Raw genomic sequence first — 17,295 nt, 5'->3', positions numbered from 1 at the left:
ACTTTTTATGGATATCTTTGAGAAATGGCTTTCTTCTTGCCACTCTTCCATAAAGGCCAGATTTGTGCAGTGTACGACTGATTGTTGTCCTGTGGACAGACTCTTCCACCTCAGCTGTAGATCTCTGCAGTTCATCCAGAGTGATCATGGGCCTCTTGGCTGCATCTCTGATCAGTTTTCTCCTTGTTTGAGAAGAAAGTTTGGAAGGACAGCCGGGTCTTGGTAGATTTGCAGTGGTCTGATGCTCCTTCCATTTCAATATGATGGCTTGCACAGTGCTCCTTGAGATGCTTAAAGCTTGGGAAATCTTTTTGTATCCAAATCCGGCTTTAAACTTCTCCACAACAGTATCTCGGACCTGCCTGGTGTGTTCCTTGGTTTTCATAATGCTCTCTGCACTTTAAACAGAACCCTGAGACTATCACAGAACGGGTGCATTTATACGGAGACTTGATTACACACATTTGGATTCTATTTATCATCATCGGTCATTTAGGACAACATTGGATCATTCAGAGATCCTCACTGAACGTCTGGAGTGAGTTTGCTGCACTGAAAGTACAGGGGCCGAATAATATTGCACGCCCCACTTTTCAGTTTTTTCTTTGTTAAAAAAGTTTAAATTATCCAATAAATTTTGTTCCACTTCACGATTGTGTCCCACTTGTTGTTGATTCTTGACAAAAAAATTAAATTTCATATCTTTATGTTTGAAGCCTGAAATGTGGCGAAAGGTTGCAAGATTCAAGGGGGTGGAATACTTTTGCAAGGCACTGTAGAAGGTACGTAATTAGCCAGTGTATCCACCGGCTTCCATTCATAAGACAGGCCATAGCAGGGTACACACACTGATTAAGGACATTTCTGAATAGCATGAGACGAGGTCATCACCATTTTAATCTACTAGAAATAATTTTGCAACATCTCAGTGTATGTGTGTTCAGTGTTCCAATGAAAATGATGTGTGTTGCCTGAGTGAAGTTTGGAAAATACTATTAATGTTAGTGAGAAATCTTCAACCCAAAACTCATCAGACCGAAATGTCTGGTACGATCAGAATTACGATTGAATCTAAACGAAGGGAACTACTCCTAACCCTTGTTGGATTGAATCAGAGATATTTCATCTTAATTTGTTTGCTTCCTCTCCAGTAAGAAAGAAAATCCCGTCTCACCTTGTCTACAAAATGTCTTGCCAAGCAAGGTCCAATATTTCAGCAAACACAAGATATTCCATCAGAACAACTTGACCACAGCACTGTTTATCCTTCTGACAGGCACATAAATTGAGCTGTGTCCACACGGATATGGGTAAATATGGATGCGTGTATATTTGTCTGACCTTCATTGTCTGTTCTAACCTCTTATTCAGCTTTTATCTGACTTTCAAAGCTTTGCACATGTAGATTTGTCTTCATCAGCGTGGACATGTCCTTATCTCCTCCAAACCACAGCTAGGATAGAATTCCAAATGCAGTGAGTGAAGCCCTCTTCCGCCTCATAACACTAAAGTGATACCTCACACTAAATAGGTGCTTGATGCCTCATTACTCTGTGATAATCATCCATCCTGTTTGTTCTTCCTGCTGAATTAAGTAAAGCATCCTCATGCCAGGAAATTATTGCGTATCGTTCTTCAATTACAATTCAGAGGTGGCACAGTCCACAATAAATACATAAATATTGTCTTCCACTGTTTTCATTGAATATTAATCTTGAAATGAATCACTGCAGCAGTATCATTAAAGAATGAGATGAAAAGAAGGCTATATGAAAGCAAAAGACAAAGAACATCAACTTGTTTGGTGTGGGGGGAAAAAAGGTCAATTCAGGAATCTATACTTTTGTGTATCAGTAAAAAACTTTGCATCTAACAGTCAGTTTCCAGTCCTTTTAAAATACAATTATAAATGGGAAAGCGTTTTGTGATAATGACTGTTTGCTGCATTCAATCAAAGGTTATTTTAGACATTAGTGCTACAGAAATTTCTTTTACATGCTAAATCAATGCTCATGAAAACTTTAATTAAAAAAAAAAAAAAATATATATAGTTATATTAGGGCTGTCACAATTATCGCGTTAACGCGCGGTAATTAATTTTTTAAATTAATCACGTTAAAATATTTGATGCAATTAACGCACATGTCCCGCTCAGACAGTATTCTGCCTTTTGGTAAGTTTTACAGCAAGGCTTTTGTGCTGTCTAACAGCGAACTCTTGTGGTCGCTTTGCGACATGGTTTATTGTTTTCTTGCCAGTTCATTATGGCTGCAGGACGTCTCGGGCTGACGCCTACGTTGTAATGTTGTGCTTATATGATCCTTGGACAAGATTTGTTTGTAAGTATGGTTGTTGTAAAGAATGTACATATTATGTTAGTAAGCGAAATGTTATACTTTTTGTATGAGATGCTTTTTGTTTATGTTTAGTGAACCTGTATAGCGTGCTAAGCTAATGTTGTTGCTAATGCAATGCTTGTGTACTTTTTTTGGGTAGTTTTACGACGGTCTAAAGAGGACAATGGCTTGAGGCTATTTTATTAATAAATCAGATGAAAAAGGAAGAAGTCTGATTATTAAGGCGTCCTTCACTAGCTGTCTAGCTTTGGAAAAAGTAGACGCTTCGGAGTGAGGACAGCATAGACAGATTTAAAAATTAGTAGAGTGAAATGCCCACTACAGTTCTTATGTACCGTATGTTGAATGTACAGTAGGGAGAACAAGTATTTGATACACTGCCTTTGGGTTTTCCCATTTACAGTGTATCAAATACTTGTTCTCCTCACTGTATATATCCATCTTGTGTCTTATCTCTCCATTCCAACAATTTATTTTACAGAATATATATATAATTTACACATAAATATGGCATATTTTATAGATGGTTTGAATTGCGATTAATTGAGATTAATTACGATTAATTAATTTTTAAGCCGTAATTAACTCGATTAAAACTTTTAATCGTTTGACAGCCCTAATATATATATATATATATATATATATATATATATATATATATATATATATATATATATATATACAGTATCTATCTATCTATCTATCTATCTATCTATCTATCTATCTATCTATCTATCTATCTATCTATCTATCTATCTATCTATCTATCTATATACATACATACATCACTTTTTTTTAAATTTTTTTATCAGTTACAGTTTTACAGTCGGAAGGCAAGTCAAGTCGCCACTCAATTAGTTTTGTTGATCTTTTTCTTGTGATCACAAACTTTTAAGTCCTGCGGTCCAATCTTCTTGAAACTCAATAGCTACTTATGCAACATGGGCAAGTATCTATATATCCTCAGGCCAGATTTTTGATTTTCTTGTATCAGTTCTGATTAATTAATTGCTGACTTATATTTGCATGTAGCTTATTAGTTAGCCATTACTAGCATGTGCGCTCTTTGTCATCCCCTTCAGCTCGGAGTGTGCAGTAGCAGTACTCGAAAAAAAAAAAAAGAAATTTTTTAATCACGTGTTAAGCCAAATTTCTCTTTATAACAGTTGTCAGTCTGAGATCTGTTATGCAACATTTATTTTCTGCTTCACATTGAAATATTGTCAGCCCACTTCTCTGAACTGAATGCCTGACTTTCTCTATACATGAGCATGGATAGAAAAAGAGTCAACATAAAAGATATAAGTGAATGATGTGGTAATGACTTACAAAACATCAAGTTAGTTTGCTCTCTTGGCAAGGATTCACTTTTCTTTATTCTCCCATTTTTTATAACGCTTGCCCTCGTCAGTGTTACATGTGGGATGGAGCATATTCTAACTTTAATTGAATGAGACAACAGGTACACCCTTGACTACACTCCAGCCAATCATAAGGCACATTGTGATAACCACTAGACTGGACAACTGTGCCAACTGGCCATTTTTCAAGTTATTTATACACTGCTGGCCAAAAGTATTGGCACCCCTGCAATTGTTGTCAGATAATGCTCAATTTCTCCAAGAAGAGAAATTTCAAATGCTTTGGTTGTAATATATTCATTTATTTTGCTTGCAATGAAAAAAACACAAAAGAGAATGGCGAAAAAAAATTTAATCATTATCATTTGACACAAAACTCCAAAAATGCGCCAGACAAACGTATTGGCACCCTTTGAAAAATCATGTGATGCTTTGTGTTATTAACAGCACCCGTTACTTACCTGTGGCACACTTGCAGCCAGTTAAAATGGATTAAAGTTGACTCAACCTATATCCTGTGCCCTTGTCTGTGTCACAGTGAGCATGGAGAAAAGAAAGAAGACCAAAGACCTGTCTGAGAACCTGAGAAGCAAAATTGTGAGGAAGCATGGGCAATCTCAAGGCTACAAGTCCATCTCCAAAGAACTGAATGTTCCTGTGTCTACCGTGTGCAGTGTCATCAATAAGAGTAAAGCCCATGGCCATGTGGCTAACCTCCCTAGATGTGGACGGAAAAGAAGAGTTGACGAGAGATTTCAACAAAAGATTGACAAAGAACCTCGACTAACATCCAAACAAGTTCAAGCAGTCCTGCAGTCCGAGGGTACAACAGTATCAACCTGTACTATCCGATGGTGTCTGAATGAAAAGCGACTCTATGTTAGGATACACAGGAAGACCCCACTTCTGACCCAGAGACATAAAAAAGCCAGGCTGGAGTTTGCCAAAACTTACCTGAGAAAGCCAAAAACGTTTTGGAAGAATGTTCTCTGGTCGGGTGAGACCAAAATAGAGCTTTTTGGGAAAAGGCATCAACATAGAGTTTACAGGGGAAAAAACGAGGCCTTCAAAGAAAAGAACACTGTCCCCACAGTCAAACATGGCGGAGGTTCCCTGATGTTTTTGGGTTGCTTTGCTACCTCTGGCACTGGACTGCTTGACCGTGTGCGTGGCATTATGAAGTCTGAAGACGACCAACAAATTTTGCAGCATAATGTATGGCCCAGTGTGAGAAAGATGGGTGTCCCTCAGAGGTCATGGGTCTTCCAGCAGGACAATGACCCAAAACAGTTCAAAAAGCACTTGAAAATGGTTTGAAAGAAAGCACTAGAGACTTCTGAAGTGACCAGCAATGAGTCCAGACCTGAATCCCATAGAACACCTGTGGGGAGATCTGAAAAGGGCAGTTGGGAGAAGGCACCCTTCAAATCTCAGAGACCTGGAGCAGTTGACAAAAGAATAATGGTCTAAAATTCCAGTAGAGCATTGTAAGAAACTCATTGATGGATACCGGAAGCGGTTGTTTCTCAGTTATTTTGTCTAAAGGTTGTGCTACCAAGTATTAGGCTGAGGGTGCAAATACTTTTGTTTGGCCCATTTTTGGAGTTTTGTATAAAATGTAGGGCTGTCAAAATTATCGCGTTAACGGGCGTTAATTAATTCTTTAAATTAATCACGTTAAAATATTTGACGCAATTAACGCAGATGGCCCGCTCAGAGAGATTTAAATGACAGTACAGTGAAACGCTCCCTTGTTGTGTCTATGGAGTTTTGCCGCCCTCTGCTGGCGCTTGGGTGCGACTGATTTTATAGGCTTCACCTCCCATGGGCATTGTGATTATTGACATCAACAATGGCGGGCTACTAGTTTATTTTTTGATTGAAAATTTTACAAATTTTATTAAAACAAAAACATAAGAGGCGTTTTAATATAAAATTTCTATAACTTGTACTAAAATTTTTCGTTTAAGAACTACGAGTCTTTCTATCCATGGATCGCTTTAACAGAATGTTAATAATGTTAATGCCATCTTGTTGATTTATTGTTATAATAAACAAATACAGTCCTTATGTCCCGTATGTTGAATGTATATATCCATCTTGTGTCTTATCTTTCCATTCCAACAATAATTTACAGAAAAATATGGCATATTTTATAGATGGTTTGAATTGCGATTAATTGCGATTAATTACGATTAATTAATTTTTAAGCTGTAATTAACTCGATTAAAAATTTTAATCATTTGACAGCCCTAATAAAATGATAATCTTTTTTTCCCCATTCTCTTATGCTTTTTTTCCATTGGAAGCAAAATAAATGAAGATATTACTACCAAAGCATTTGTAATTGCAATCATTTTCTGGGGGAAATTGAGCATTATCTGACAGAATTGCAGGGGTGCCAATAGTTTTGGCCAGCAGTGTATATATATTTATTTATTTCACAATCAGAAAGTGTTCAGAATCTATTAATGCTCTATTGCTTACTTGCTTTGCCATAGTATGTCATATACCTTAAGAGATACTGTCACTAGCACAAACACTCCAGTTATAGGACATACTGTATTGTCACTATGCTCCAATATATAAAGAAAAAGAAATGAATATCTCTTGATATATGTTCGACATTTGATTGGATGTTGCGTGATTGCTTGCATGTACTAAACAGAAGCACGCGGAGGAAAAGATATGAGGTAGCGCAGCAACAGACGGATGAGACATCAAAAGAGCGACTGGAGAGGTGAAGGCAGACAGATGAAACGCAGAGTTAATACAGCGTGTCACGTTTCAATATTTGAAACTTGACATTTCGACACATGTAAGTTTGTCAAGAAAGATGTTGCATATTGTGATGGATTAACCATGAGTCAAGCGCAACAAAATGAACGGAAAATAATGGCCGCCAGAATGCAAGATGAAATTAGACATAATGAGAGCTGTGTCTAATATTTTGGTTATATGAAAGAAGCAGTTATTGGAAGTAGTATAAAGAACAATCGCTATTGTGAACATATTGCTTAATAACTGAATGACTATCAAAACAGGCATTTCCTTGCAGATTTTTTCAAAAGTTCTTGCTTTGGATATCATTATATTGGGTATAATTGTTGAAATAGCTTGTCATTAAGGGCACTCAGCAAACAAAAGCAAGAAAAAAAAAAATAAAATAAAATGTCCATTTGTTTTCTCAAACGTTAAACACAATTATAGTTGGAACAATTTTATGGCAGTATGTCAAAAGAAAAACAAAATGAGTGAATTTATTTTTTAGTACTTAAAGTATGCTGACATTATGTGCATTATTTTAGCCGAACTCTTGAAATCATGATCAGTCCAAATCCCAATGTTCCATCCGCCATACAGTTAATAAAAATGTTACTATAATGAGGTGACAATGTCCCCAGTAGGCATGTGCCAGTATGATATTCTGACGGTATGACAACCTTAAGCCAAAATATCATGGTTTCACGGTATTGCAGTTACAACTCTAAAATGTGTTACTTTGAGATATGTGGGTTTAAAAAAAACAACAACAAAAAAAACGAAAACAAAAAAAGACAATTATAATGTTAAATTAAAATAAATGCAGTCCTCTCTGTGACCCTAAAACCACAGCCACAGCTCAACATTACGGCATCAGACCAAAAAAATTGAATTATTTTCCATATGACTCGTATCATGTTTACATTATACACACACTCTCTTCCCAACAAAGAAAGTTGCAAGAGAGAAAAAAACACTACCTGTTTTACCATCGCTAGACACACTAAACATGCAGGAGTTAACTCTCGTAGCCGGTGGGAAACATTCATGACAGTGTTTACTAGCCTTTAGTTTTGTATAAATGTGGAATCATATTGGAAGTATTGTGTCCTCGGCAGCCACCCTCCGCAAACATGTTTTACATATCGATTGGCCCCTCCTCCTGTAAGCCGTGGCTGCCTGTAACTTTTCTGTAGCTGAAGTATTCCCATGCCAGCGATTCCGTTTTCTTCGATGGGGGAAAAAGTTCAGGAGTTTCACCTCCTCCAGCTATCGTGTAGCACAGCTGACTCACTGACAATGAGCAACAACCGGTGGGGGAGGGTTGAGCCTTGCAGTTGCGAGTGAGGGATTTCTTCATGCATTTTTGGGACATAAAAAACAGCTAATACCGTAGAGACGGTATAACAGAAAATTTTTGCGGTTTTGAAACCATGACATTTTCATACCACGGTATACCCTGAAACCAGTAATCGGCACATGTTTAGTGCCCAGTTGCCTTTTTTATTTATTTATTTTTTTAAACTGTCACTATAGAGTCAGAAAAGTCACTTGGAATAGCACAATATCTCTAAGTTGGCAACACTGAAGACACACGTAATTGTAGCTTCTACAAGTGTACATGCAAAATGAAAGCACTGACTTAAAGATAAGAATTTAGAGCCCATTTAGAAGTATTTGCAAAAAAACATGTTTCTTTAATGTCGATGTCTATTTCATGAATAATTGAAGTGCATCATACATTGTGCACATTTAAAACATTGCTCATACAATTACTAAAGGTTGTATGATCACCATATTTTGATGCCGAAACAGATTCATTTAATTTCTTCATGTACAGTATAAATCCGTGCTGTGAAAAGCACTGTATCAGTAATGTTGCTTTGCTCTGGATTTCTTTGGACTAAATCACAGCAGCTTGGTCCAATGTCCAAAATAGTTTGTGTTGAACATTCACAAAGACAACACAATGAACATTGTAATATCTTATTGTTTTTCTTATAAGACCACTTTTTGTCAGCTGTTCTGACAATACAGCATCAGCATTTGTGCATATCTGTATGTCACCCCAACCTCCATCCCGAATAGTCAAGCTTCAGTAGAAAAAAAGTTCCCAGGTGTTCTGAACAACTTTTTGCAACGTGTCTGCCAGAGTCCCTGCGTCTGCTTCCTTCGTGTGAGCCAGGGCCAAACATGACAGAATGGTAATGACTTCAGCAACACGCACCCACACATACGGATGTATACCAGCTGCTCTTTTCAGCTAAGTATGCATAAAAAATGTTCCTTTAAGTAATACTCAGTCTCGTTTCATGCTGACAAATAGTGCAAAAGGTATGCCATAAGAGATTCTTTAATTTACACACACAAGTACACCCACACAGCTTGTTTGACTCTAAATATCATTGTGGTGGTTGAAAAGACCAATGGCAATGTGTAAAGGTATGGAGTTTTTCTAGTAAACATGCACGAAGCAACACACATTCCATTCGTAACACACCTCAGGTAATTAGTGCTATTTACAACAGAGCACCTCATCTCCACCCGAAAGCTATCTAATGCAATTCCATTTGTTTAATTCTCATAGCCTTGGGAGGGAGAATTAGCATATAAGACTATGACTTCCTTCCTGAATACCCAATTGTGGCATTCACATTCCTATTTCCCGCACAATAATAACAATAAAAAAAACAGCAATAAAAAGAGGACAGCTCACTCATCAACAATGTCATTAAATGGAATTGCCTGTGGAAATAAGACTTTACAACTACTTTACTATGAGAAAATATTTTCAATAAGCCCCATGCAAAAGTGTAAAAGGTACATAAAGATTAAAAAGGTGCGAGTGGGTTCCTACCGGTGACTCACACACTCCTGTGGTGCACAGTGGCCCCCTGAAGACCCCTTTGACGCGTCGAAAGTGTCCGTTGCTCAGATGCGTGGAGCTGATCACTAGGTAGTAACAGGCGCCGCACGCCATCCCGCGGGACTCTCGGGGCTCGGGGCCCATGCACGGCCGCCTCTGCGTCGCTTCCCTGTGTCGTCCCGGAGTGCGTCAAAGTCGGCGCAGGTGAGGACGGACTTGCTCCTCACGACCCCCGCCCGCTACTTAGCTGCAAGTGTGCACATGGAGAGTAGGAATGAGAACTACGTGCACACATGTGCAAAAGAGGGTTGCGATACTTGGGACCGAGCTAAGCCTCTGGAGTGTGCCGCGTTTGGCATGCTGTCCTCGGTCAGGCTGTGATGAATGAATGCGCGCCTTTTTTGGAGGGGGCTCCAAGCTCACCCCCCCACCTCTTTACCCCTCATGCCTTCTTCCTCTCGGGTTGGTGCACTCGTGCACCTCCTACTCCACGCACGGAAAGATATTAAAGGAGGAGGTGTGACACTCTCCTCTGCTTCTTGATGGTCTCTATTGATTGGCACCAGATTTAAGATGTCCCCGTGCTATGAATTAAATCCAGAGGTGCGCGAGGTGGTGGAGGCGTAAATCCATCCACAGGAGTTATGATCGAAGCTCCAGCCGATCAAGGCAGGCTGATGTGGATCAAATTCTTTCCCACGGAAGAAATATATATACTCTCTCTCTCTTCCCCTCATCTCTCCCCCCTCTCCCTTTTCTTGAGCTATCCCGTTTCAGCACGTGTGGATGCGATGATTCTCAGTGTGCATTATAAGTATTACTTTCCACCCAGCTGTGAGTCTGTGTGTCGCGTTTAGGATTTAAATGACTAGTATGATATAAGAATTCAATGATCTTATGTGTTTTAAGATGAGGGAGTGTGAATTCAGGGAGCTGTTCATGAACAGGGTGCTGAAACTATAGGAGGTGCAGCCAAGCTATTAAAAACATTGATTCACAATTTAAAAGTTTTGTTAAGAATTTTTATCATGCTTTAAGCAGCCTATTTTTGTTCTTTTTGAGAGAAGTATATTTTTAAGGTGTCCCACACTGCAAATGCTAATATTCCAGATAGCAGAGCGACATTAAATAAACGTTGATTTTCCATCAAAACCATCAGTATGGTTGGCAATGAAATTTTCGACATCAGGTGACGTTGAAACAACGTTGTTCTAGGGTTAGGGTTAACATTGTTTTAAGTTGCTAAACTAATGTTAACAAATACTTGATTCATGATTGACCGGGAAATATGATTGAAAACTCATTGAATTATGGATGAGCTGGCGTTTTGGTTGAAAACATAACATTGATTCAGCGTTGTTCCAATAATATTAATAATCGAAATATCGTTTAGGTTTTGTAAGGATTTCAACGTTGAAACAACATTAATTGAGAGTGCAAAAGTAACGTTGATTCAACGATATAAGATCGACAGTGGAATGTTGATCCATCATCTTTTCAGCGTTGGTCTGCAATCTGGTTATACAACTTAAATATAATAGGTGAACCAAACTCAATTTTTCCCAACTTATTAGGAACACAAATGTTTAATACCGTATTGGGCCGAATATAAAACAGCCCTGATTATAAGATGACCCCCTTTTTTTCAAGACTCAAGTTTGAAAAAAATTTTTTGAACACAAAATTATTTTTTTGTAGAGAAAATGATTGCGGTACTTTTGAAACAAATGATCATAACAATATATTTGAGAGAAAAATCATGTTATTTTGCCTCATTCAAATCTTTATTGTGAAACAACAAAATTGTAATAACTGCATTAACCATCAAAGTGAAGTCTAACTGTAACTGTAGTCTCGAAACAAATCTGAATAAGGAAATACATTGCAATAAAATAATGTAAACTGATTAAACTTGAGAGTAGCTGAGATCTGTCATGACAGAACATCACTTCAATGATATCTGGCACTATCTAGCATCGTGAATGTGTATAATGTCTAGACCGCGAATATAAGACGACCCCCACTTTTTCAGTCTTATTTCAAAGCAAAAAAAACACCATCTTATATTCGGGCAAATAGGGTAAGTAAGTAGTAATTTGGAGCCGGAAAACATGCCTAACTCGATGTATCTCAGTTAAAACAACACTTGGTAACTTTTCAGTTTTGGTCGATTCTAGCGACTCCGGTGGACAGTTATGGTAATTTTGCCTTGAGGAAGAATGCGTTTCTCATGGGGACCAGCGTATGAGCGCATAATGTCATAAAATCCTCATCTACAGAAGATCTGCAGATGGATTAAACAACATTTCTGTTTCCAGTGGCTGTGTAAAGCAGGGGTCCCCAACTGCCGGTACCGGGCCGCACAGAAATAGTGTATAATTTAATTAACGACTGCATTCTAGCCGAATTAACTTTGGCCTGTGCCCCTTAACACACCAATATCCCTGTCTACTCTATAGATATAATACTACAACTGGATAGAATGTCGTCATAGAAATCCATTGAACTGCTTGCAGTACATCTTGTTTTTTTATATCTATGTGCGCTTGTCCTCAGTAATAACGTATGACGTAGGCCATAGGGCGGGCGCATCACATTTGTTCCCGGAAATAATTAGCCCCCATACTAGCGAAGATGACTGAAAAACAGACGTCTTTGGATAGATTTATTAAGGGGAAAAAGGGCACCTGACGAGTCAGAAGGTGAGCCTACAACCCCGAAGAAAACAAAATCTTTAAACAGACGATACCAAGAATCCTACCTAAAATACGGGTTTGTCGCAGCAGGTGACTGTCGGGTGCCAAATGCGCTCTGCATAATATGTGGTCAAAAGCTAGAAAACAAGGCAATGAAGCCTTCAAAGCTGCTCCAGCACATAGAGACCAAGCACCCTGGAATAAAAGGTAAGGCTTTAGAATTTTTTGAAAGAAAAAATAGCAAGCACGAACGACAGAAACAATTAGTGAGGGCCACCCCATCAACAAATGCGAATGCACTAAGTACCTCGTGGCGAACTGCATTGCTAAATCGAAGAAACCTTTCACGATTGGAGAAGTACTTATTTTGCCTGCGACCAAGGATATTTGCTGTGAAGTTTTGGGAGAGGCTGCTGTTCAAAAGGTTGCATGGGTGCCTCTTCCTGCTAACACCGTCACAAGGTGCATTGATATAGCGGCCGACATAGAGGAGCAATTGCTGGAGAGAATTAAGAAGTCACCATGACATCGCTACGAGAGCACTGAAAACTTTGGTACAATTTCCAACATTGTATTTTTGTGAAGCGGGCTTCTCTGCAATGATGGCAACCAAGACAAAGTTACGGAGCAGACTGCACATAAGGAACACACTACGTGTCTCACTGTCTCCCATAATGCTGAGATGGGACCATCTAGTCTCAACGAAACAAGCTCAGGCCTCCCACTGATTCAGCGGGTGAGTTATATTTTCCCTGCACTTAACATTTGTTTTTAGCCCCGTCGTGTTATTTTATGCTTTTTTTTTTTCATGCTGTATTTTTCTGCCGCACATTGCTGGCCCGTGAAAAAAAGACCCCTCGTGTAAAGGATGAATATTAATGAGGTAATGAATCCAGTTGTGGCAAAACAATAGCATATGGCGGTTAGCAAGCATGTGGCTAACTCCCTCCCTACCCGAACTCGTCAGCGCTGACGGTCGGGGGAGTGGGGGGGGGGGGGGGGCGTCACGTCAGCGAGTGAAAGCCTGGCCAATGTTTATTCTTGAGTGTCATTTTATCCTTTTTTTCCTCCTCAGACAAAACTTTTTGTCACTCTTGTTGCTCTGCCATCGTTGCAGATTTCGCACGAAAGTTTTCGTATCATCTTCTGCCTTTGTAATGAATAGGGGAAGGGGGAAGTGACGTATGTCATTAAGCAGTAAGCACATTTGTAGTTTTTTTGAGTGGCAGGGTTCCTGCCACCCTCCTCAAAGTTAATTAGTGCCGGGGAAAGTGATACAGACCCCCTCAAGATAAACTGTCTATATAAGGCGGTGTCATTCAACTATTTGTCAGTCAACATATCATAATCAATATTATGAAAATATTTTGTAAAGGTTGAAAAGTTGCCTAGTGTCGCTTTAGGTCAAATTAGAAAGAATAATTTTTTGTATCCAGTGTTCTATCCGCGTTCTTTCAGACATCCGCAGATCTGCCTCGCCTATTTCATACTTTTCTGACACCAAAGCATTCCCCCACACGTCCATGATGAACCGCGCTGTCAACAAGAGATCTCTTTAGCACCTTCACATCGATTTGGAATGTGAATATTTTACTGTTTTATAAACTGTCGCGTTGCTTGGCATACAGTTTACAAAAGAGTAAAATATTATAGCGACTGTTATTTATCTGTTCCAACGCAATGGATGATGGGTAGTGAGGGCAACCACACACCGGCATTTACTTACCAAATTGATGTCAAAGTGTTGTCGAGAGCTCTGTTAATACTATATAAGGTAATACCACTGCTTTTTCATTTCACACCAAGCATTAATGAAACATTCAGCAGCGTATCAAGTGTCTTGTGTCTTAAATGCATTGTTGAGCATTTTAAAATAGTACTCCGCAAAATTAATCCATTGAGTTCTTCTCTCATTTATTTGGGGGAGTAGGGTCATTACTGCTTGAAAATATGTTATAACATATTTAACATATGATATAACATATGTTAACATATGAATTAACATTTTATATGTTAAATTTAACATATAATTACATTTTTGTGTGCTGTTTCCATTGCAAAATTATTTCAGATATTAAACAAAAAAGTTCACCTGCATATGATGAATGAGCAGCAGTAAAGCTAACTATCACATCAGTCCTGGAAGCTCACAATAAATAAAGTAATATAATGTAATTCATTCAAGTTATTTTGAGTACTGCAAACTCAAAAATAAATAAATTACTGTAATGTAATTCATTCAAGTTAATTGAGTACTGCAACCCAAAATCAACAATTTACTATAATCCATATATTAAGGTTAATTTGAGTCCTTAAAGCTTGAAATAATTAATTAAATTGCATTTAATTAATGTAAGTAACACAAATTACATTTTTAAAGCAGCCAGTTTGTATTTTTTGTTGTTGTTGTTTTTTTTTTCAAAGTAAAGTCCATTTATCATATTATACAGTGCAAGACAAGCATTTTTATTCATGAAGACATGGCTCATACACTTCACTGTGTGTACGTGTCACTTGGACATTTTAGCAAGAACAAATCACCCAACCAGTTGCCAATTTACTGGCTGGGAGACTATAGATGCGTGTGCTTATTATGTAAATTTGCTCTCGTATGTAAAAGTAGAGTTGCAGGACCACTTTACTTGAACAATCACACAAAGACCTTTAACTTTACTTTTAATCCTCAATTTTGATTATATTAAACATACAAATTATTGCATACACAAGAATAAACTTGAATTGTTTCAAGAAAATAGTATAAATATAATAAGATTAAAGATATTTTGGGGGACAACAAATTCATCACAATCTAAGAAAATCAAATGTTTGAATCGATTAGGATCAGGAGAGACAGCTGCTGCTAATCTCAGAATGTTGTGTTCATGCCCATGGAATCTGACAAATAATTTCCCATTGTATCCTTTATGTAAGTAACCAAACTGTGATTAAACTGACCTCAGTATTGAACAGGAAATGTGTTATTAAATTAGAAGTTCTCATTTTCATTTACCTTAACTTGCTAAGGCTAAATTTTTCACAAAGTTGTTATTTGGACTATCATTACATTGCGTAGTTGTATTATGCATAATGTGGCCAAAGAGCTACTGTACTATATGCATCTTAAACCAGTGACTTGTTGGTGGAAGTCATCTGAAACTGCATACCAACAAGATTTATATTACTCTGCACACACAGGCTCAGCAAATCATAGTCTGTTAGACTTCGTAAATTGAAAAGGAGTTTGTTTTTTTTAAAGCTTAGTTTTATAGAATGAGTCACAATGGTCAAAAACAGAACTTTTAAAGGGTTTTCTTTTCTGTACAGAAATTGTCACTTTCAGTGAAAATTGTTCAGGATAAATGGATAACTCATGCCATCTCCACAATGACAGGTTATTTGTGTAACTGTCTTTTATTAACTTCTATGCCCACATAGCCTGTGATTTCAAATAAAGGAGAGTCAAATTGCTGAAGCTGAGCCACACAAACCTTGTAAGAAATACGACACTGCAGAAAAATACATTTTACATGTTTCTCGGCGTGATTGGCTGGCAACCAGTTCTGGGTGCACCTTGATAGCCAAAGTCAGCTAACCTGTAACCATAATGAAGAAAATCCAACAATGGCTGGCTCTTGTGGGGAACACATTTTTTTTAAGCTTATTACACTGAGTGGCCTTGTAGTCCTTATACTTCTGTGCCAAATCTCTATCTTGTGCTCAAGGTCAGGGCAAGTCCCTTCCAAGTCGCCAGCTTTCCAAAGTCTCGGCTCTTTGAAGCTGACATTACAGCTTCAGCAAGTCGCCTCGCAGTCACACATATGCGATTCAAAGCAAGGTTGCGAGCCAGTGAGTGTGCGATGCCTCTCAATTTTGTCTTTGTACTCATCGGGGATTCCTTCACCTTCTCAAGTACTATACAAGAAAAGATGAAGAATGAATCTGGACTGAACAGTCCTGCTCTTTGACACACAAACAATGTGCGATGTAATGGTTATTGAGGGCATGTAATGCAAGACCACATGTCACACTGAAAAATGATCAACATACACCTCAGAGGAATCTGATTTAAGTTCTCTTCATCTCTTCATTTTCTAATCTTTTACCAGTCCAGGATGTACTCCACCTCTTGCCCAATGTCAGCTGGAATATCCTCTAGCGCTGCCGGGACTCAAATGAGGACAAGTGGTGTAAAAAAACTGATAGATGGAGAAGTTTTGTATTCAATGTGTCATTGTATTCTCACAAAGTTTCTTTCTTTCTATTGATAAAACAATCTTTGCCTTTTTTCATAACCTCTCAATCAATGAAAACCATAACACATAAGCACTACTTTGACTCTTTGAGATGAATGTTAACAATAAATGTTTAATGAGTTTCTCAATGAATTATGGACTTTGTCGAATTCCCTTTACATTCCTTTTTTAGGGAAAATAGTCATTCTAATTTTCTTCTTCGTGACTGGTTTAGAGGAAGCAGCTGTAACTCTGTACATGTTTCATTCATGTGTAGATGTTATTGAGGAGTATGAGTATGCCATACGTTTTCCTTTTTTTGTGTGTGTGGAAATTGTGCTGAGGTCTGGATGATACAGTGAATGGTCTATCAAATCAAATATGTATATGACATTTTTCATTACCGAAAAATGCTGATCAATGTCCTTCACATGAATATAAAATCAGAATTAACGAAAATGTCAATACACAATATGAGTAAAATGCCATGAATAATATTAATAAAAATAACTTTAATAAGAAAAAAGTAAAACTAAAAAGAATATATAAGTTTAGAGATCAATTAGATGCGTTTTAAACCTCTTTAAAAAAAAAAAAAAAATCTGTTATATGATTGTCTCTATATGTCTTTTGGACCTCTCACCTAGAGTCAGCTATGATAACCTTCAGCACATGATATTAAGACAACCAAGTAAAATGTCTTGTGAGCTATCTTGAGGCAAGCTATTAAGGTTTTAAGGTTTACCCAAATGTAAATAAAACAAACCAGACACTGACTTTCTGAGCAAATAACTGACATTTTCCTTTCTAACAGTTGACAGAAATGCTATAATATCAAAGTTGAGCAAAGCTGCACTGTTGTCGGACGCCCAACTGGTCATATCATATTAACATCAGGACGTGAGGGCAAAGCATTCCAGCTTATGTCTGTGGCAACTAGCGCACCACTGATTGTTTTAGCAACCAAGCAAAAAGAACAAACATAAATTTCATGATGATCCTTCCACAAATATCCTGCTG

General features: G+C 37.9%; 1 protein-coding gene across 1 annotated transcript in view; it reads right to left on the bottom strand.

Moving 5' to 3' along the window:
* LOC130914760 (G patch domain-containing protein 8) overlaps nt 1–10,007 on the bottom strand; it is a 123,081-nt gene extending 113,074 nt beyond the window's left edge. Inside the window, exon 1 of the mRNA XM_057834241.1 lies at nt 9,339–10,007. Coding sequence (XP_057690224.1) covers nt 9,339–9,491 — 153 coding nt within the window. The 5' untranslated portion in view covers nt 9,492–10,007. The remainder of the gene's footprint in view (nt 1–9,338) is intronic.
* Nucleotides 10,008–17,295: the final 7,288 nt, after the last annotated feature.

This window comes from Corythoichthys intestinalis, chromosome 4 (genome assembly GCF_030265065.1).
Source record: "Corythoichthys intestinalis isolate RoL2023-P3 chromosome 4, ASM3026506v1, whole genome shotgun sequence".
Taxonomy (NCBI): Eukaryota; Metazoa; Chordata; class Actinopteri; order Syngnathiformes; family Syngnathidae; genus Corythoichthys; species Corythoichthys intestinalis.
This window is presented reverse-complemented; position numbering and strand designations above follow the sequence as displayed.